The sequence below is a fragment of the Homalodisca vitripennis genome, chromosome 8, assembly GCF_021130785.1.
Source record: "Homalodisca vitripennis isolate AUS2020 chromosome 8, UT_GWSS_2.1, whole genome shotgun sequence".
Taxonomy (NCBI): domain Eukaryota; kingdom Metazoa; phylum Arthropoda; class Insecta; order Hemiptera; family Cicadellidae; genus Homalodisca; species Homalodisca vitripennis.
In genome coordinates, this window is record NC_060214.1 from 52,340,167 (window position 1) to 52,361,864 (window position 21,698).

General features: G+C 34.5%; 2 protein-coding genes across 2 annotated transcripts in view; both read right to left on the reverse strand.

Moving 5' to 3' along the window:
* The window catches only part of LOC124368163 (kinesin-like protein KIF12), a 62,174-nt gene extending 54,958 nt beyond the window's left edge, over positions 1-7,216 (reverse strand). Inside the window, exon 1 of the mRNA XM_046825439.1 lies at positions 6,731-7,216. Within this exon, the coding sequence (XP_046681395.1) occupies positions 6,731-7,216 (486 nt within the window). The remainder of the gene's footprint in view (positions 1-6,730) is intronic.
* A 5,033-nt stretch (positions 7,217-12,249) lies between these two features.
* Positions 12,250-21,698, reverse strand: part of LOC124368164 (unconventional myosin IC-like) — a 32,001-nt gene continuing 22,552 nt past the window's right edge. Inside the window, 5 exon segments of the mRNA XM_046825440.1 lie at positions 12,250-12,914; positions 13,694-14,022; positions 18,982-19,106; positions 19,641-19,761; positions 21,079-21,238. Coding sequence (XP_046681396.1) covers positions 12,803-12,914; positions 13,694-14,022; positions 18,982-19,106; positions 19,641-19,761; positions 21,079-21,238 — 847 coding nt within the window. The 3' untranslated portion in view covers positions 12,250-12,802.

Here is a 21,698-nt window from a genome sequence, read left to right on the forward strand (position 1 = left end):
ATTTTCCATCTTATATTACAAGATTTTGTCTCTCTATTAATATAAAGATTGTATCTTATAACGTATATTATTTTCATATTTTAATTTAGTACTAGGTTGGCGATATTAGAACCTATCTTCTTATTAGAGAAGCGTATTTTTATCAAATCTTTATAGTCCAGGAGAAATAGCAGTTAAAAATGGTCAAATAAATAAATGTTTTCTTACAGCAAACTAATGGCAAAATTTAGTCAAATACATCATAAATAAATTTTTAAAAAAACCATTCCGAACCAAAATCGTCTATTAGGGGGTATAGGAGGGGTGGTTTTTAGGGGTGAAAATGGTTTTTTGCAATTTGTGAGTAAACAATGCATCCTATTGAAAACAGTCAAATGTAAAATTTGTTGGAAATAAAAAAATCTACAAATTATGTAGTAATCATTTTTGCTGTAACCTCAAAAATTTCCCAAAAAATTCAAAAAAACCGATTTTTTTGTTTTTAATTTTTTTCTTTTACAATAATGGTTTGATTGAGCTAAAAGTTTAATCAAATATACTTTGTGCTATTCTAAAAATACTGTATTTTTTTCATTAAGAAAGATTCAGCAGTCATAATAAAATTTCACTTTAAAAAAATATTTTGATAATTTTCAATCACCATTTTGAAACATTGTTTTACTCAAAAAAGGTTCTCTGACGGCTCATTATTTTCGTTTTTTTGTCTATTTTGAAGAAATGAAATAAAAAATATGTAGTTTAATTGAAAAAAACTGCAGAAAAATTGAATATAAACAAAATATTGACATTTTTCATTATACATTGTATTATTTACGTGGAAAAATTATTATTATTTATTTAAATTAAAATTTTTTTTAATGTTGAAGAATTTTCGAATATTTTGAAAAGTTTAGAAACATTGTTGAATGTGAAAGTTGGATTACAGGTATATATAGTACAGGTATATAATAGTGTCCTTGAAGCAAAAGGGCGGGGTCAGTCCTATTCTTCTATTATACGGGTTTCAGTATGTTTCTAAGCATTCAATAAGCAGCTGCTTTGTCGTCAGTCAAGTTATATTGGAGTAGTGTCGTGAAATAAGCCTCGTGATTAGCAATTTACAAGATTTTTGTCCATATAAAATACAAATCGTAAGTAAAACTTTAAAATTTTGCGAAACAAAATTTTATACAAATTATTCAAAAAAATTATTAAAAATAATACAGATCATAAAACTTTGTCTCTGTACATACAATTTTACGCATGCTATTTATCTAGTAATGTTTACGTATTTTCAGTATACTAATTTTATCGTGCTTTCTGCATTTTATAGATTCATGTAAATGGTGGAAAAGGTACCTTCTTGTATCATTTGTAAAAGCCGCGATAGAGATTTGGTGAATATAAAAAGTCGAGGGATAGATACTCTTATTTCGTCAAGTAAACAAAGCACTGATCAGCGGTACAAAACATTTCAGAAATTGACTGAAGCACACATTCATGATGGTTGTCGATCGGCATACAATAGACCTCGATCAATTGTTACAGCTTCCAAAGAACAAACAAGAAAAAAAATCTATTGGGAAGAAGATTATGAAAGAAGCATGTGATTTTGATTTTGAGCATCATTGTGGTTTTTGTGAAGAACCTTTTAACCAAAATAGACCATTTCGCGGCATGCAGAAGGTTGAGACTAAAGAAAAATTTTATCAACTTTAAAGGGAAGGGATGTTTCAGAATCATTTAATAAAAGTCTGTTAGTTAGACTGAATTTTCTCAAAGAATCAGATGAAGTTCAAGCTTATTATCATAATAGGTGCATGTCATCTTTTTATGATGGGACAAGCTCAACATCTTGTAGACATACATCGAGTGTAGATTCTAAAGATTTCATAAGTTACTGCGTGTATTACTTAAAAAAAAAATCATCCGAGTGCCAATTTTCCCTTAACGAAATTAAAGAAGATTTTGATGGTGATATCCCAACATTAAATACATTAAAAAATAATTGAGTGATAGTTTTGATAATGATCTTGTGCTTCCTTCAATGAAAGGAGATACAATCATTACATTTAAAAAAAGCAGGGAAAATTGAGTAGAATATGGTATGAATCACGATCAGATGACGTACAATATGAAAAAAGATATTTATATTTTTAAGTTCACTGAAAAAAAATGCATAAATATTCACAAAAAAACTTTTGGAAAGAAATAATGGTTTCTTGATTCAATTTCAATAAGAATTGTAAAAAATATTGTAAAGAAATAAAAAATATATGATGAAAAATACAAATTAAAAAAAAAATTACTAAGACTCGAATTCTGTTTTTTTATTTATTTAAAAATGTCCATGTAATTGTTAAATTAATATGCATGATTCATTATTATTTTGCTTAATGCTTACAAATAGCACTGGTATAAAAAAATTATAATTTAAATAAATAATAACAATTTTTCCACGTAAATAATACAATATATAATGAAAAATGTCAATATTTTGTTTATATTCAATTTTTCTGCAGTTTTTTTCAATTAAACTACATATTTTTTATTTCATTTCTTCAAAATAGACAAAAAAAACGAAAATAATTAGCCGTCAGAGAACCTTTTTTGAGTAAAAAAAATGTTTCAAAATGGTGATTGAAAATTATCAAAATATTTTTTTAAAGTGAAATTTTATTATGACGGCTGAATATTTCTTAATGAAAAAATACAGTATTTTTAGAATAGCACAAAGTATATTTGATTAAACTTTCAGCTCAATCAAACCATTATTGTAAAAGAAAAAAATTAAAAACAAAAAAATCGGTTTTTTGAATTTTTTTGGGAAATTTTTGAGGTTAGAGCAAAAATTATTACTACATAATTTGTAGATTTTTTTATTTCCAACAAATTTTACATTTGACTGTTTTCAATAGGATGCATTGTTTACTCACAAATTGCAAAAAAACCATTTTCACCCCTAAAAACCACCCCTCCTATACCCCCTAATAGACGATGTTGGTTCGGAATGTTTTTTTTTATTTATTTATGATGTATTTGACTAAATTTTGCCATTATTTTGCTGTAAGAAAACATTTATTTTTTCAATCAGGTAATACGACTGGACTATTACTTGAACACTAGTAATACAATTTTACGTAGTTTATAATTTAAACCAAGGAAGGAAGAAAAAGAGAGATGTCCTTCCAGCTTAGAGAAAAAATAAAATTGATCCAAATCTTCGTTCTTTATCTATATCAGTAACTGGAAGAAGGAGAAATTCTTGTTATCCGGCTACATTCGGCAGATTATAAGAATAGGATAAGGGGAACTTTTCTACAAAAATGGCTGTTTCGAGGCATTTATCTCCACTTAAGGAAATCTATTATGGTTTTCCAAGAGGATAATGTTGATTCTAAAAGCCTTTACGTTTATTTCTAAGTGAATTTTAACGATAAAATAACCGTAGCAAAAGACCGTCGTACTGAAACCCTCAACTGCCATCCCCACTAGTCTTTTGACCCCAGAGAACTGGAAGACATCCTCCTGGGTGGCCCCCTTATAAACATCGAATATAAGAAGCGCTATCGATACTGCTGCACATTTTAAAGATAAGAAACCAAATTAAAATTCAAAAAACCATATTCTGTTTGTTGGAGAATTCGCTCATTCCACACAAAAGTAATTGTGTAAAAATCGGGCCTCTCCTGAAGATTGCAGAAGACCCTTTCCCAGTCTGGTGGTACGGAGGAAGGTTTGCAGTATGTTCTGCCCTGAACATAATGAGCACACTCGGTTATTGCTCGGAGGTCTAGGCTGGAAGAAAGGCCTTCGACCCATAATGATCGGCCGCCCTCATTCCAGCTGTAAATAATGGGCGAACCTGGTAAGGGTGATACTCAACACAGGTGTCATATGATATTTGTTGTGCGCCTTTTTAACATTATAGTGCTACCAGGAATCCTTAACTACTGACAATTGTATTTTTATTTAACAGAGGGTTTTATAGCAGTAATAAATACCCATAACGTTTCAGCGAACGCTGAGCAGCGGAGAATCGATACAGTGTTTTTATTACCAACGTGATTTTTAACAGGCACGCGAAGGTCTTCCGTGACAACCTTCATGTCCATCGTATAGACCCCGTTTTAATCGGAACAAAGTCCAAAAATAAGTGAAAATTTTAAAAAATGCAACCATTTTTTCTGTTTCCGCTCAAAAATATTAAAAAAGTACACCTATATTTATTGCAAAGTTCACAGCTATTTACTTTAGGAAGGTCATGGATAAAAACACTTTTGTGGTCCTGGAAGAGGCAGCTTGAAAGTTGGAGGACATACGACAGATGATCAATATATTCTTTTATTTTCTACAAAACAAGGGTTTATTAGATGTCCAGTATTTATCGGATTCAAGTTTTACAAATTATTTAGAGTGACTAAAACATTAAAAGTTTGATACCAAGTAAAAATATAGTGCCCTAATTGCTTTAAGTTAATATTTCGTTAAATTGAAAATGTGTTAAAAGACTTTGAATGCAAACTATAACAAAGAATATATAAACTTTAAATGTACTCCCCCCCCCCCCCCACCCCCCCCCCCCCCCACCCCCCCCCCCCCCCACCCCCCCCCCCCCCCACCCCCCCCCCCCCCCACCCCCCCCCCCCCCCACCCCCAATATATTTTCTCTACATTTATATTTATAGAGATTATATCACTAACAGAAGCTAAAACGGTTTATACGGAATGGTCTTATACATAAGTTACGATACCGCTGAATAATTATTTCTCGTTAATACCTCTAAAGCCAAATTACAATACGACAAGAAGAGAGACGGAAGAACTACTTTATCATCACGTGATAGGCAATGATATTCGAATTCCATATACATACTAGTATGTGACACCTCGTGCGGTCCCCTAGGCCGAGGCCTAGTGGTAAATGCGACACTTTTAAGAACCGCCTAATGTCCATATTATTTTTTTTTTTTTATTTAATTTTATACAGTGATTTTTAGATTTCTAAAAAACTATTATTTTATACTCATATTTAGTATCAATCTAAAGCTCTTACACACTCAAGATTTGCCTTTGTTTTAATTAATACTCAAGATGTACCTTTGTTTTAATAACACTCAGGATGTGTCTTTGATTAACACTCCATCAGTTGCGCGGATTTCATAACGTGAGTAGTCGCGCGGAGTACAAATGTACTCCAATTACAATGTTTTTTTTAATGTACCAGTTTAGGCATAAAACCATATTTCATCATCATAATGGATTAAATAAGTATTTTGAAGAGTTTTTTAACAATATAATAACTTTATTTTGTAATGTTTAGATCTTGAACAATTTTTTCTTATGTATTATGTATTTTTAAGCAAAGTATCATACTGAGGGCAAAGATATCATTAATATGTACACTAAAATAAAATATAAACTGTTTTTTAAAATTAGGAAGTTATTGGCGTATCGATAGTAATACTTGTATGTAACATATCTATATATATAAAAGAAAGTCGTGTTAGTTACACTATTTATAACTCAAGAACGGCTGAACCGATATGGCTTAAAATTGGTAGGGAGGAAGCTAAGAACTGGGAGAAGGACATAGGATACTTTTTATCCCGTTCCCGATTCAGGATTCCGCCCCACTGGTCTCTAAATGTTACGGAAATACCCGTAAGAAAATGCATTGCAGCAAACATATGTTATTAAGTGAAAAGAGCCTGTCCAAATTTAATCAGCTGTTCTTTGTAAACATATATGCGACAAACAAATATGTTTATATAATTTAATTACGATTTTAAATTTCTTTACATTTATAGTTTGAAAGCATAAAGTAAGCTTAAGAGAATCAGCAAATTTTGTTTCAATAAAATAAAAACCATACGCAATTTCGTTTAACATCTGGAGCTCATAATCATTAGACTGTAATAATATGTATCTAATATATGCCTATTTTCGTTTCAAAATTACATTGAGCGCCATCATTTATTACATCGTATTTGTGCAAATGAATTGGACTTTTGACTCCTGTCCACGCTGGGCTAATATAGTTCAATTGTATACAAAAATCATAGAATATTAGAGAAAAATTCCAGTTATTTCACAAGTGCATATTGAGACTGTTTTAAAATTTAAATCTTAAATAGTTTATGAGCTTGGTGTATCTTTCAGTGACTATTTATCTCAGAAGGGTAATAAGGACGTTTAAAAGAAATATGCCTCCTATGTCCCAATTTTTCTGCAGGAAATCGCGTGCGAAGCCGTGGGTAACTGGGTATCTGGTTGTAATTGGTATTTTATTGAAAATCAAGAGTTTTCGTTGTAAAATACTACAAATGTATTGACGAACTAGCTGTTACCCCCTGCTAATCGCGCATAATTGCTTTTAATAAGTAATATAAGGACTTTTCTAAAAGATTGTGTGCGAAGCCGCGGGGTAACAGCTAGTTTGCAATAAAAACAAGAACAAATCAATAATAGAAGCACATTGCAAGTTCAAACTTTTTTGTTATATACAAATAAAATTGAGATATAAAGTAATGCTACACATTTGCTTGTAATTAATTGTTTTATTTTAATTGCCACCACCACTTTTTATTTAAATTTTTCAGGTATATTAAAACACTTAACTATAATTAACTTACTATACACACTTAGGCCTAAAAAAGTGTATCATAATAACATAGCTTTGTAAATTATGTTCAGTTTTGTGTTTCTTGGCACTGTACACACACACACTTCTCAGGTGATCAGGACATACCCACTTATGGCACTTATTACACGTTTTCCTTGTTGACTTGTTCCTGGCTCTGCCGCAGATGTAACATCGACCATGTGTCCCTGCGGGTACTGCTGGTTGAGGCTGATTATTATGTGCTCTGTCCCCATCAAGTTTCAATAGCAATCTTCCTTTGATTCTAATTTCTCTTGGGATCATTTCCTGGCTGATGCGGTGTTCAATCTGTGGTTTCATAAGTTCGAATGCCATAGTTTCTACAAATTCCATCCGACTAACAAAGTCCTGGTTTTGGTTATCTTTGTAAATGCAAAGAGCATTTACTCCCCCTACATTGAGAACATGGAAAAATAGGGTTAAGGGCCACCTTCGGGAGTTTCTTGCAGTGTCATACTGGCGACACATTTTATCAAGCACGTCTACACCATACTTGGTGTTATTATAAGTAGTAATGATAACTGGCTTCCTGTCGTCCCCTGTGGCTGGGTCAATGGCAGCATTGTCGTGCATTGTTGAAATAGCCAACACGGCCTTCTTCTTTTTAGGTACATACGAAACCAATGTACAATTCTTTTGGAATCCAAAGATACTACTTTTCAATTCCCTAGCTGTATCTGGTAAAAAGTAAGGAGGAACTTCACGTTTGTTTTTCCGTAAAGTTCCAACCATTGTAAGTCTCTTTCCTTCGTGCAGCTTTATAGCAAGTGGTACAGAGGTAAACCAATTATCAAGTGTAACATTCCTGTTTGTTCCTGAAATTGGCTCTACTAACCTCAAAACTAAGTCTTGTGTGGAGTTACTAATGTTGAAAGGGCCATTTGGTTGCTTACGCACATACACCTCCAGGTTTGAAGCATAATAGTTGTAGATACAAGGGCAAAGATTTTCAGCCCGTATTTAGCAGGCTTACTTGGCATATAAACCCTAAAGGTACAATTACCTCTAAACGCCACCAGCTGCTCGTCAATTATAGTCAGATAATCAGTGGGTTTGTAGGATGTCTTGCAATTTGAAACAAACATTTCAAATATTTCCCGGAATGCAAGCCAAATTGTCCAAGGACTTCCTTTGTTCTCTGCTATGCACATTATCGAATCTGAGGAAACGTAATAAAAATCTAAACCGGCTATTGCTCATAGTGAGATATACTGCTTCTACACCAGTCCCCATGGAGTTATCCCACATGTCGTCTATGTTTCTTCTTCCGGCTTTCAGAACACCAGCAATATATAATATCCCAATCACAGCTCTTATTTCTCGATAAACTGTGGGCCTTGCATCTCTTGGCCTTTCAAATTTTGGTCTTACTTTTTGAATGTAGATATTTGTATAATCAGCAATTTTTGTTATCATTTCATCAGTAATCATGCATTGAGTTATTGAACAGGCGATTAAAATCGTGTGTTAAATCTTATTTGGTGTATTAATTTTATTTAAATATTATAAAGTTGTAAACAGTATTTTAATTACTTTAACAACAAACTTTAGTTTCCCTATTGCTTTATATAATCATGTTTATCCCCCCTGCCTGTAGTTAGAGGATATTCTGCATGGTGATTTCCATTATTTTTACCAACATTTGTGACATATTGTGGAATAATCACTAAGCAATGTAAGTATATAAAAGGCTACATACCTTTTTGACATCAATCCCAATTTTTATATTTCGATAATTACTATTATCATAGAAACAAAACCGTTGGATTCTTAACGGAAATGTGTATAGCCAAATTTATTTTCATAGTCAAGTATCAGTCCAGGAAGTAAAACATGTATAAATGCTATACTAATAATGGCATTGATTATATTTTGTGTGAACTACAGTATTAACCCCCCTCCTAGCACAAGCTTTGACACCTCAAATGGAAGAGTGTAGGATCATAATTTACTTGCACTTTGTCAATGCACTCTGCTTTGTACTGCCATCTTTTGTTGGTTTTCCATATTTCCTATAATTTGGTCTGTAGCAATAATGTTTATTTGTTACACTACACTGTGTTGTTATCTGGTAGAGATATGTGAACCACTGTTATCTTGCTAAGTTGATAAAAATTAACTGTTGTTGGTACAAGTAGCTCATTATTATGCTGCAATCTAATATAGTTTATACAAACAAATAAAATTGCACTCTTTGTAATTTTATTTGTTGTATTTCATGTGCACAAATGTTTTTGTCAGTTTACCCTTTGTCTTTTTTTGTTAAGGTGGCATGGTTCCAAACTGTTATCTTATAGGTAAATGCTAATGGAAATTTCATTTGCATAAACTGTGAGGTTTACTATGAGGGTGTGTCAAATGTAAGAAAAACTGGTTATCTGAAAAATCCCAAAGGAATTTTCAATCTACAGGGTGCGGCAAAATAACCTCCCTATTTTCATTGCTTTATTGTGAGTAGAGGGAGACACTCAGAATGGTGGCAATCGACGCAGGAGAGGGGGAAGTTTAAGTGACGCTCCGCCCGTAGGCACCAGTCGTCAGTCGCCATCATAGTGTGGACGAGTGCATAGAGAGCTTTTGCGGTCGAAGCGTTCATTCGTAACAACGAGTCAGTTATCATGGCTCAACGCGAATTCCGAACGCGGTTTCAAATTCCTCCTCGTGATTCAGTACCGGACCGCAAGTCTATTGTGCTGTGGGTGAAAAACTTCAGAGAAACTGGTTCTGTTGTGAAAAAACGAGGTGGAAGACCTCGTAGTGCTCTTACACCAGAAAACATTAATGCGGTTAGGCGATCAGTTTTGCAGTCTCCTCAACGATCAGCTCGCAAACATGCAGCCGCCCTTCGAATGTCCGACCGTAGTGTTCGTCGAATTCTACACATGGATCTTCATTTCCATCCTTACAAGATGGTTGTTGTCCAAGAGCTGTCCCAACGTGATTCGTATGGAAGCGTGTCAAATAATCTTGGAAAGTCTCCCACCACACGCTGTTGTTTTTTTTTTTCAATGACAAAGCGCATTTCCATCTGTCTGGAAGTGTGAATAAACAGAATTTTCGCTATTGGAGTGAAAACAACCCGAAGGAAATCCATGAGAGGCCTCTTCATAGTGAACGTGTGACTTTGGTGCGCGTTATCACGATGTGGAATCTTTGGCCCTCATTATTTTGAAGAGGATGGCAATGTTGTTACTGTGAACTCAAACAGTTTATGCCAACATGCTACAGAATTTTTTGAACCTGCCCTACAACAGAGGGCTTTCGAGAATGTGTGGTTCCAACAGGACGGTGCCACAGCACATACTGCCCGAATAGCAATGAACATTTTGAGGCAAATGTTTCCTGGCCAGTTGATTTCTCGGGGAGGGGACATTGTGTGGCCAGCGCGATCACCCGATTTAACCCCATGTGACTTTTTCTGTGGGGTTACTTAAAGGCCGAGGTGTTCAAACATCGCCCCAGAAACCTGCAAGATCTGAAGCAAGCTATACGGGAGGAAGTTCTGCGCATACCTCAAGCCATGCTCGAGAGAGTCCACGACAGTTTCAGAATTCGCTTGCAACAATGTATTGATAACCACGGCTACCACTTACCTGATATTCTTTTTAAAAGAAAGTAGAAAATACTTCCCATGTCATAGAATAAGTTAAAATAATAAATTTGTTTTTTGGAAAAAACTGTGGTTTTTATTAGCATTTAAAAATAGGGAGGTTATTTTGCCGCACCCTGTACAATCAGTTGATACACAGGCAGCCTGTACTTAGGGCCTGTGTTAGGGAGATTGGGGAATGCATCTCAACTCTTTTGGGTCCTTTTACCATCAAACAAAACAAATAATGAGTGGACAAGTCTTTGTGGAGCAGAGGATTATAATCAAGTTTTTGGTCAAGGAAGGAGTGAATCCAAACAAAATTATGCAGCGATTACAGATACAGTACGGGTATAATGCCTTGTTTAGAACCTGTGTGTTTGTTAGGTACAAAGAATTTGTAGAATTTGAGAGCCACGATCGTCAGCAAAGGATGAGTGTAACCGAGATCAGCATTGAGGAAAATCTACAAATAACTCTGTTTGAAATCACAGACCACAATACTATTTTAAAATACAGGATACCGCAAAATTATCAATCAAAAGGAAAAGGAAACAGCAATGGGCCAGAAATTACATTCTTCTGAAAGAAAACGCCAGGCCATATGTGGCTAATGCCATAAGGCAAATATTGGTTGAATTAGGAAGGGAAACACTGGAATCCATCCTATATAACCCAGACTTGTTATCTTGGTATTTTCATCTTTCTGGGCCTCTCAAACAAGCATATGGAGGCTAACATGTCAAGGACAAAGAAACGTTGGGGGTGTTTGTGCTCCAATGGCGAAGTGAACATTATGATTATGGAAAAAAAAACAGCTCCCAGTCTGATGGGAATAAAGTATTTTAAGGATGAGAGAATGTAGAAAATTATATCTATTCTTAAGTTTAGTTAAAGTTCAAATAATTTTATCAGTCACGTATATATTTTATTCATCCTTGTAATTTAAGTCATAATGCCCATCATGGAGCTGTAAATATATTATGTGTGATAGATTTTTAAAATTAATTAATTTAAATTTTAGACTTCTGATTTTATAAGTAGAATAAGCATACATGTTGTTTGTATTTTCACATGTAATAAACTATTAAACAAGTTAGATTTCCTGTACTATTCAATGTTTATTTAGACCTAAATTTTAGCCATAAATACATAAATTATTTATGGAATGTAACCATAGTGAGTTTTGATACATTTAAATTACTACCCATCAATTTATTATTTTCTTATGATTTTAGCTGATATTTTTCTTCAATGAAAACAATAATTGTACAGTTAAGTGAGGGTCTTCCAATCCTTCCTGGAAGGAAGTGGTATACTAACTGGTCTGTTGAACAAGTATTTTTTTTGTTAAGTCGTTGCTGATTGTTTTGTTTCCGCATGTGTGTGTAGAATTAATTTAAACACATTGGCAACAGATCAGTAATGCCAAGCTGCTTTGAATGGCACATAAAAATACATGCAACCGATACTTTAAAATGCGGAACTAGTTGCTATTGTAAAAACAGCTGAAGATAACAGTAGATCATTAGCGCTACATAGCGGAGAGTAGAATCAGTTGATACTTCAATTTTATTAGCAACTGTAATATAATAGAATATTTATAAATATGTATGAGAAAGAGAGTTGTTAAAAACATTCAACAGACTAGTAATGAAGCTTCTAAAAGACATTATTAGTACAATAGGAGGTAAAATTAAAAGCAGATCGCTTTTGCGACCTGAGTTCGTCACGTGCCGCTAGGTCTAATTACTGCATGACTAGATATTTCATCAGTGATCCGCAGTGGGTTAAAACGGAACATAAGGAGTATTGAATTAAAACAAATGTAGTGCTTGGATTAGGTTCCTTCTTTGATTGATAGGATAGAAGAAATTGTGCACTAACGTACAAGTACAAAAACCCGTTTTGCAATTTGTTTAGTTTTTTCAAAACACATAACAAGTACACTAAAGTAGGTAACAACAAAATATTTAAATATATAGTAGAATTCAGAGGGATGAGTAAGTTACAACAATTTTACTGTATACAATTATGTATTTTTATCACATAAGAAGAATATAAACTGTCTTGGTATAAATGTTTTATTGCAAACAAAATTCACAGTAAAACTTTAAAATTCTTGGTTTTGTAGGTTTAACCTACTACAGTAACAATATATTTTAATAACAATTTAGATAACAGTGAATGCTGATTGCACTGTTAAAAGGCATTGTCAGGAACTGTTTTATTGCTCTTACAACTTGTGAATAACTTCCTTGAAAACCCTTTCTAAAAAATTAAACTTAAGTCTTAGTTATCTTTACATTGTATTGGTTACTTTAATAAGTTTTATTTTTAAGTACTATTCTCTGAATCTTGTAGAAGTAAAGTCTTACAACTAAGTATGCTAAATGTTTATCACAATAACGGTAATCTTACTCGATTAAAAGCGATACTGGAGCCCTCCGTCAGTATTCAACGTTTCTTTAACATGGCACGTTCTCATCTCATTTACTTCCCTTTCATTAGCTTTAATATACATAGAGTAACAGTGTGAACGGTGAACAGTTCAGGGAGACACTGTGCTTTCATCCAACAACTATCAGATGGCCGTTCTTGCTCCTCTGGATTCCTGGCCCATTCTGCCCTTGTGTCAGGTCAATCTTCCCCTCTTTTCCATCCGAGAGCATGTGCGTGATTCTGAAACAGAATTTAAATGGAGTTTAGCATTGTTAAGGCCAGAAAAGACTCCGGTATCTCGGTTTAGGTTACTTTTGAATATCACAACAACGCTCATGATGAAGGCATTCAATGTTTTCGAAAATGTCATCACAAAATTATTTAAGCTTTTTTCGACTCAACTGCTAATGGTAAAAAGGGATAAGTACAGGCTTTTTTTGTCATATGCTGCTGGGTTTTACCAGGACACCACAGAATTTTCTTTAAAATGTACACTATTTATGTAAATTTAATATAGTATTACATTAAGATTACTGCTAAACTTTAATTAAAATGTAATTTAAAAATTGTATTTATTATTCTATACCAATTGGTGTTTTTAAACAATGAAATCAATTCTTGTTGCTTTTGAAAATTTATAAATTGGCTCTTATTCCCCTCCCCACCCTAAAGTGAACTAGCCATGTGTTTTCTTTCTCCTTGATATTATGTTATGTTCTATAACACATAATATTTAAGAGTTAAAATATTCAAAAGTTAATTATAAAATAAAAATATTAACAAATTCCATACATTGGTTCAAATAAATTTATAATTTTGTTTGTTATTATAGGTATTTCACAGACAAACAAAAGGGTTTGTTAGGACTAACTTTGCGTGGTAAAATAAGACATCCTTTACGTATTTATACATTTCTATTTTCAGCAGCAAGTTGTTGTCAGTGTGTTAGCTGCCAATTTTTATTTAACGTACATCTACTAAGGTTTTATTAGATTCATTCAATCAAGAAAGATACTTACTGTCCATTCTCCACCGAGTTGATGTTAACCAAATCGTGGTTGTCGGTGGCAGACACTAGGAAGGTGACGAACTCAATGACGTTGGGCATCCCCAGGATGAGGTCACCCTTGTCGGTCTTGTGGTGTTCGGGACTGAGCCGCAGCAGGATGAACCGGTCGGACTGAGAGGTGATCTCCACCTTGGTGATTGCTGTCAGTGGCAACTTGTGTTTACTCTTGAAGTGTTTTCCTTCCTCAACTACGAGGTACAGGGTTGTCGTCGTCAGCAGCAGAACGCGGTCCCGCTTCTTGTACCCGTGCCGGTCAAACTTGTGGACAATGCTGGAATACTGAAAATTCGCAGTCAACATTAGATACAAACTAATTAAAGAATTTTTAATTTATCATGTGCTTTGCCCAAAACAAAGATTCTTATCACAATATGCATGCAATTCTTTTCAAAGTACAGTTAATTTTTGTTCTTGCATGTTTTGATACTAGAAGTATTGCTTCTGTAGCCTATTTTAAATTCAATATAATTGATATCAAATGAATTAGGATATAAAAATTGAAACTTGCAAGATAAATACTATAACATACGTTGTCTAATATAATAAGCTCTTCAGTTTAAAATTTATTATTATTGTTGAAGGTTGGTTTTTAAAGGATGAGTGATTATCGAGTCTTTGGCATTATTAGAGAGAGAGAGAGAGAAAGAGCTTTATTTCAAAATCACAAAGACCTGAAATGGCGTTACAAATTAATACAATTAATTACAACAATTTTCTTGCTTCACAAATCAATTTCGGTTTTGAATCCATGATTAGTGATGAAAGTGTTGCCAGTTCAAAAAACTCATTCACACTGTAGAAAGGGTTTTCAAGAAGCCACCTGGTGAGATGAAGCTTTAGCGTTCTGGGGTTCTCACTCTTGATGACTTGAGGCAGGATGTTGTAGAATTTTGCCCCTGCATATGATGTTTTTTTTTTTCAAAAAGTGTCCGATGATGAGCAGGAAGGCTAAAGTTTTTTGAGGGCATTTCTGGTATTATACCCATGCAGGTCTTGATGTCGAGTCTGCTGATTTGAGGTCGCCAGGACGATGACTTCGTAGATGTAGAAACCAACAACTGTCATCAACTTCAGCTCCTTGAAATGTCCTCTGCAGCTGTCTCTCCATCCCAGCCCAGATAACAGCCTCTGCTTTCTTCTGAAGAACGAGCCACACGTTCTAAGTTGTGTAGGGAAGACGCACCCCACGCCATTATACCATACCTCATATTGCTCTCAAAAAGGGCATGGTAGGCAGTTAAAACTGCTTCAGGCGTGCTAAACTGCTTGCTTGCGTTCTTCTGAGGGCGAATAGGGCACTGCTGAGTTTCCTGCAGAGAGAAATCTATGTGGTCCTGCCAGTTCAGCGAGTCATCAATGATTACTCCAAGATGTTTTGTCGCTCTTACCGCCTGGAAGTCAGGCAAAGCTGAGACTTTCTTTTTTCTTGCTTCCAAAGATGATTTGGGTAGTCTTTGATTCATTGAAGACTAAGTCATTGCTCTGGCAGTATTCAATGGCAAGGTTTACAGCTATAAAAGAATTTACTTCAAGGGTTTCTAAAGATTTGTGCGCTGTTAACAAAACCGAATCGTCAGCATACATAACTGTGTGGCTTAAAGGCTCAACGTACTGAGGCAGGTCATTCGTATATAAATGAAAAGAATCGGCCAAGGACCGACCCTTGTGGAACACCTCTTTTCACTGGTAGGAGGCTAGACCTAGTCTTAGTCTCAAGACCATTCACCATCTGTCTGATCTCCACAAGCTGCTCACGATCACTGAGGTAACTCTTAAAACCACCTCATTGGATCATCCCGAAATCCAAGAAATCTTAGTTTATCAAGTATTAGGTCATGGCCGAGACAATCAAAGACCTTACTCAAGTCCATAAAACATACCAATGACATTTTTGCCTTCATCCATGCTATCCACTATGTGTTCTACCATGTCAACAAGAGCTGTCTGAGTTGATTTCTTGTGAAGGAAGCCATGTAGACTCGTTGTCAAGATGTTTGTTGTTAAGGTGCTCAAAGATTCTTATCAGGAACAATTTTTTCTATAATCTTTGAAAATGTTGAAATAGCGATTATCGGCCTATAATTTTCAACACTGTGTTTGCTTCCGTTCTTATGCAGTGGAATGACTTTGGCGAATTTCATTTTCTTGGAAAACTCTCCACTTTGTAGGGACAGATTGGTAACATGTACTAGTGGGAGAAGCAACTCACTTTTACAGACCTTTACAATGCTTGATGATATCTCATCTAAACCAGCAGATGGTTTTACTTTCAGGCCATTTAGGACATCGCTTAGTTCTTTTGGAGAAGTCGGCTTGAGTACTAAAAGTGGAGATTGGATGTAAAGAGGTGTGTTTTGAGTTGCGGGTGATGGACCTCCAGAGGATCTCGAAGGACTTTATTTAGTGTTTTTTTCTGCTATGGTGGCAAAAATGCTCATTAAAATAGTTAGATATTAAAGTCGGGCGGGTCTTCTACAATATTTCCAGAAATTTTGAGATGATCCAGATTTCCTGCTGATTTTGTCTTTTTCAGGTGTCTCTCATTGTTGATAGTGTTCCAAATGGCTTTGGATTTGTTTGTGGAGTTATTAATATGCTGAGCACTGAAGTTGCGTCTGATAGATTTCAGTTTGTTATTGTAGGTTCTTTTGTGCTGGGCAGCAGTTTGTTTGTCTTCTTCTTTTCCATTCATGATTACATTTTTCTTCAGCCTCAAGAAACTGTTGTTTGAGTGCTCTTGCTTCTGCATCATAGAGTGGTATAGTCTTAAAGTTGTTGTTAATTCTCGATTTTTTTTAGGGGACAAACCTTATCTAGAGCTGCTGTAATAATCGAAAGAAAATTATTGTAAGCTTCGTTGGCATCTTATGTTTTTGAATACAGTGTCCCAATTTTCTTCCGCCAGGCAGTGTTTTAGGTTGTTGAGGCTACGATTATTGAGATGTCGTCTGACTGACGATGATGAAGTTTTCTTTCTAACTGGAAGGTTTAGTTTGCATAATTGGCCAGTATGGTCAGAAATGCCAGTGTTGAGAATCTCCACATCCGTGTTCTGAATATTTCCACTGTCAACACATACGGCATCAATTGAAGAGCGTGTATTCTGCGTGACTCTTGTTGGTGGTAGGGGTAACCTTTCCATGTTGTATGAAAGTAAAAGCTCATTCAGCAGACTGTCTTCAGGAGTTTGCTTCAACAAGTCGATGTTAATATCACCAATCATCACCTTTATGCAGTTTTGAGATGGGAGTGTATCTAGCACATTCGTGATGACTTGAAGGGCTTGCGTGATAGCTTGGTTGCTGTTGGTGGGGGTCTATATATTCCCAGTATGGAATACACTGAATTTTTTTAGTAAGTTGGACTGTAACTGCAGACATTTCACATGTATACCAAAGGGATGTTGTGATGTTCAATGTTTATTCCATGTATTTCGCTATCCAATGTTTTGTGCTTAAAGATGGCTACTCCACCCTTTATATTGTCCTCCCTGCAAAAAGAAGAAACCAACTCATAGTTGATTAAACGAGTGTTACACATTTTGTCAAAGTTTTTCGCCGTGCTCTGTAATTACAACTACATGGGGGATTCAGAGAATAGAGAAGGTGATTGAAGCGGTCTATTTTGTTACTTATTCGGTCAGCATTTTTTGGTGGAAGATGACCAAGAATTTTGTGGTTTGGGAGTCTGATCTGATCCCAACCTCACAGTTGTTATGATGATCCATTGTCACTTGTCTGCCCATTTCCGGAGTAGAAGGACTTTGGTTGTGGGAATATCCTGGAAGGATATGTCACTTTCTTCCGCCCCTTCTTCTTGTAACTCATTTCTAAAAAAGAAGTTTGTCTGAACACCTGACTGCCTCCTCCCGTTGTTCTCGGCTGCAATTCAATTGTCCTTTGGCTAGTTTCCCCTGTCGATGGTGGTTGAGGCAGTTTTTCTGTTGGGGTTTGGCTGATTCCCCCTGTCACTTTTGAATGCAGCTCAATTGTCATTTGGCTGGTTTCCCCTGTCAACGGTGGTTGAGAGAGTTTTTCTGTTGGGGTTTGACTGATTCTCCCTGTCACTTTTGAATGCAGCTCAATTGTCGTTTGGCTGGTTACCCCTGTCAGTGGTGGTTGAGACAGTTCTTCTGTCGGGGTTTGGGTGATTCCCACTGAAAGTTCTGATTGGAGCTTAGTTGTCAAGTGGCCGTTTTTTCTGTCCTCAGTTTACTCTTAGCCATTTGAAGGGAGACACTGAAAAAATTGTTCTTTTTCTGTTGGCTAAAATTCATGTACGTGAGGTTTATTGCTGATGGATGAATCACAAACCATAAAATCATAATCCTTGATGAGTTAAACCACTGCTATGCTATACAATTAAGTTTTCTTATAAATACATTGGAATTGAAGTTTTGTGCTAAAATTAAGTGCTAATATAAAGAAATAGAATGTTACTACATTTCAAGGATTGGAATACTCTTCCAGAGTCAAAAAACCAAATAAATAGGGTTAAGCAAGCATAAATTAGTATACAACTATGGACTCACCAAAGTCAAAAACTGATGACATAAGTTGTATGAAACAAAAAATTCACTCATGTACGTGAGGTTTATAGCTGATGGATGAATCACAAACCATAAAATCATAATCCTTGATGAGGTAAACCACTGCTATGCTATACAATTAAGTTTTCTTATAAATACATTGGAATTGAAGTTTTGTGCTAAAATTAAGTGCTAATATTACTGGAAAAGAGAAGAAAAGTGAATTTTTATTGTAGTGTCCTATCAAGGTTTTATCGTTTTGGTCTTCTATGCTCGGAATAAAAAGTTATATTGAGTCACTACGGTTATTCACAACAAAATTGTTGACCATCTAATTTGAATCTTGAAGTTTACTGTCCTGTCCTGGAAATATACTGTCCTGATCCACAATGTACAGTGTTTCTAAGCCCTGTACCTAAATCTTCCAGAAGTGTATCTTACAGATTGTAAATATATATATTTTGTATAGATGTGCATCCTCACATGTTTCCTTCCAGACTTATCAAGCCCCAAAAAAATTACTATACATGAAATCAGGTTCCTGGAGGGCTCTGTTATGAGAGAAACTATGCAAAAATACTAGAGGAGTGTGACGAGTTAACAGATTAATTTGCTATGGCTGTTCAGGTCCGTCTACGATCCTGTCTGTCCGTCACTCTGGACAGATTTTATACATATATTAATCTGTGGTAATTCATGTTTTGTCTTACCAACAGCTTATCCCCGTGTGGCACGCTACCCTGGAAGTGAGCCCTCATTTGGCGTTGGCTGTCCGTCACAAGTTGGTCCTGTACGAACCAAGATCCGACCGAACCAGGGTAGCTTCTCTTCTTGTCTGCAACCACACATTCATCTTTACACCTCTCTTTAGATTTTAACAGTGTTAATGCTATGTACAACATACATATTTTTTTGAATATGTATTTTTATAATCAAATTATATGTTTCAAACGTAGTCTGTAGATTGATAGAGTAGATTTTTATTTATATTAATATTTGAACATGTCAAGGAGTGAATATTAAATGAGTTTGTTTACCATTGTGCGTAATGTTTATCATTTAATCATCGCAAACCTATATTTAAATATTTTACCTTCCCAATGAACATAATGCCTTTACTCAAAGGAACAATAGAAAGATAATATTTAGGATATTTTCAACACAGAAAATGGTCAATGACTCTTTTAGGTATTTTATTTAACCTGTATGTCCTCGCAAAAGTTACTGAATTAAGTCTGTTTTATGAAACTAACTTACAAACTATAAATAAGATTTACTATCTTTTTCATGGCATTATTAATTGTTATTTTATTTATATGTTTTCAATGCAAAACTTGTAATCTTCACACAGCTGTGGATGTCAGATTACCTTTAAACAATTTCTCTGCGAGGACTTTGAGTTCAAACTGTTCTTTCTTCTCGGGTGTAAGCGCTAGTCGATATTTCCGAGCCAACCATGACCTGTGCATGGTCCTTAGGTGGTCAGAGGCCTGCAACAATAGAAACATTTGAAGTACCTGAGCAAGTTTGTTATTTTCTGTATGAATGTTTTTTTATTCGTTCTATACATGTGATCAACTAGTTATTATAAAATCCAAACTATATTTTATTACAAATACAAACTACGGTGGAAAAATATGCTTTATGTCATGACTATGTATTGTCTGCCTTGAATCTGTAGTTTAGCAGTAAATATTGGATCTAAAGTTAAAAATAACCCTTTTTTATAGAAGTTAAAGACAATAAATTTAAAAAAAATGTTTACACAACTTTTCTGTTCAAAACATGTGCTCAAACCTATATAATGTACTTTTTATTTTTGTTTTAAACTTGTAATATAAATAGTCTCCAAACCAAACTGTGGTATTATATTAGTCCTAGATTTTGAAAATATATTAAGTTTTATATTAATATTGTATAAATATTATATTTATTTATATTATATAAATATTACATTTTGAAAGAAATTAAAAACAGATTAATAGTGTCAAAAAGTATAATTCCACTGACAAAATTTTGGATAGTCTTTTTCTAGCATTAATGTTGTACCTTTATATAGTCTTCTATATAAAGGTGTAGACTTATATTTGGAAATATTTATGAATTGAAATATACCCTTATAAATAGGTAACATGTTCTAAAATTGATGGAACTTAGTGATCAACACACAGCTAAGAATGTAATACATGTCTAATATATAATAATCCTCTGCTAAAATGCCAATAATAACTATTATAATACAATTATAATGGTTTTTTACGTGGTGCGTATCTGTGTTTACCACACTGAATAGGGGAAAGATCCACTCATTGGCAAGACATTAATATTAATGAAAAGTGTAAATATTTCCAAATAATATAAGTTAAGGAATTTAGTAAATACAGTATAACAGTATAATAAAAAAAGCAACTCAATAATGTATTTATCTAAATGTTTAAAGAATGAATATGAAAAGAAGTAGATGTGTTAGAGACATTAGTTGTAAAAAAGGCTGCTGAATTTTTTAAAGGAAACAGGACTGGTTGAAGAAGCCACTAGTATAGACTATATTTTCAAATGGATAAGGTTGGTTGACAAATAAGAAAGGAGCAAATAAGTATAGAGAAGACACAAGTAAAAGGACAGTAAAATACTGGTACTATCTCTGTGGGAGTAATAAGTATTAGAATTACTGGGAGGCTAGAACAAACAACAAATATAAACAATGTGTTACATTTTCAATTTTTTTTTTATTTGGAAGGACTGACTATGTAAGATTGAAGTTAAATTTAAGTTTATCAAATACACGATACATTTTTAACACTGACCTCTCTACAGATTATTGGACAGGCTGGCCAAGTGTGTACCAGTATGCTCTTGGGTAGGGAGTTGGCAAGCCTGAGCAGGAACTGCTTGCGGGCAATTTGGATGAATCGTCTATTCAGGTCATTCTCAGGTTCACTTCTGGTGATGAACCCCTTGATGAAGCTGCACAATAAATCATAATCATATTGTTAAGTCATAATATTGGAAGGAGTGATGTTTGTTTATATTACAAGTTAGGAGTATGCCACCCCACGTGTCCTGTAACTGGCTTCACTAAGGTTCAATGCCAAATTTAAATTCTAGAGCACATTTTATATCCCCCAGCAAATGAGAAATTGTATCTGCTTACTGAGTGGTAGGCTTCAACAACAATCCATTCCGAATTCATTGGTTGGGCATGCAACGTCATTGGACTCATTATTATCTATGTAAAAATGAAGTTTTATGCGAACTTTCAAGTTTACACATGAAAATGTTTCTTGAGATATGTTCAATTAATTTCGTTTTATACCAGCATTTACATGATAAAGTCTACACAACAAGTCACAATAACATGATGGTGGATGTATATTGGGAATAATTAGGCTACTTGTGTTAATATGTCACATTTTAAAATCTCATA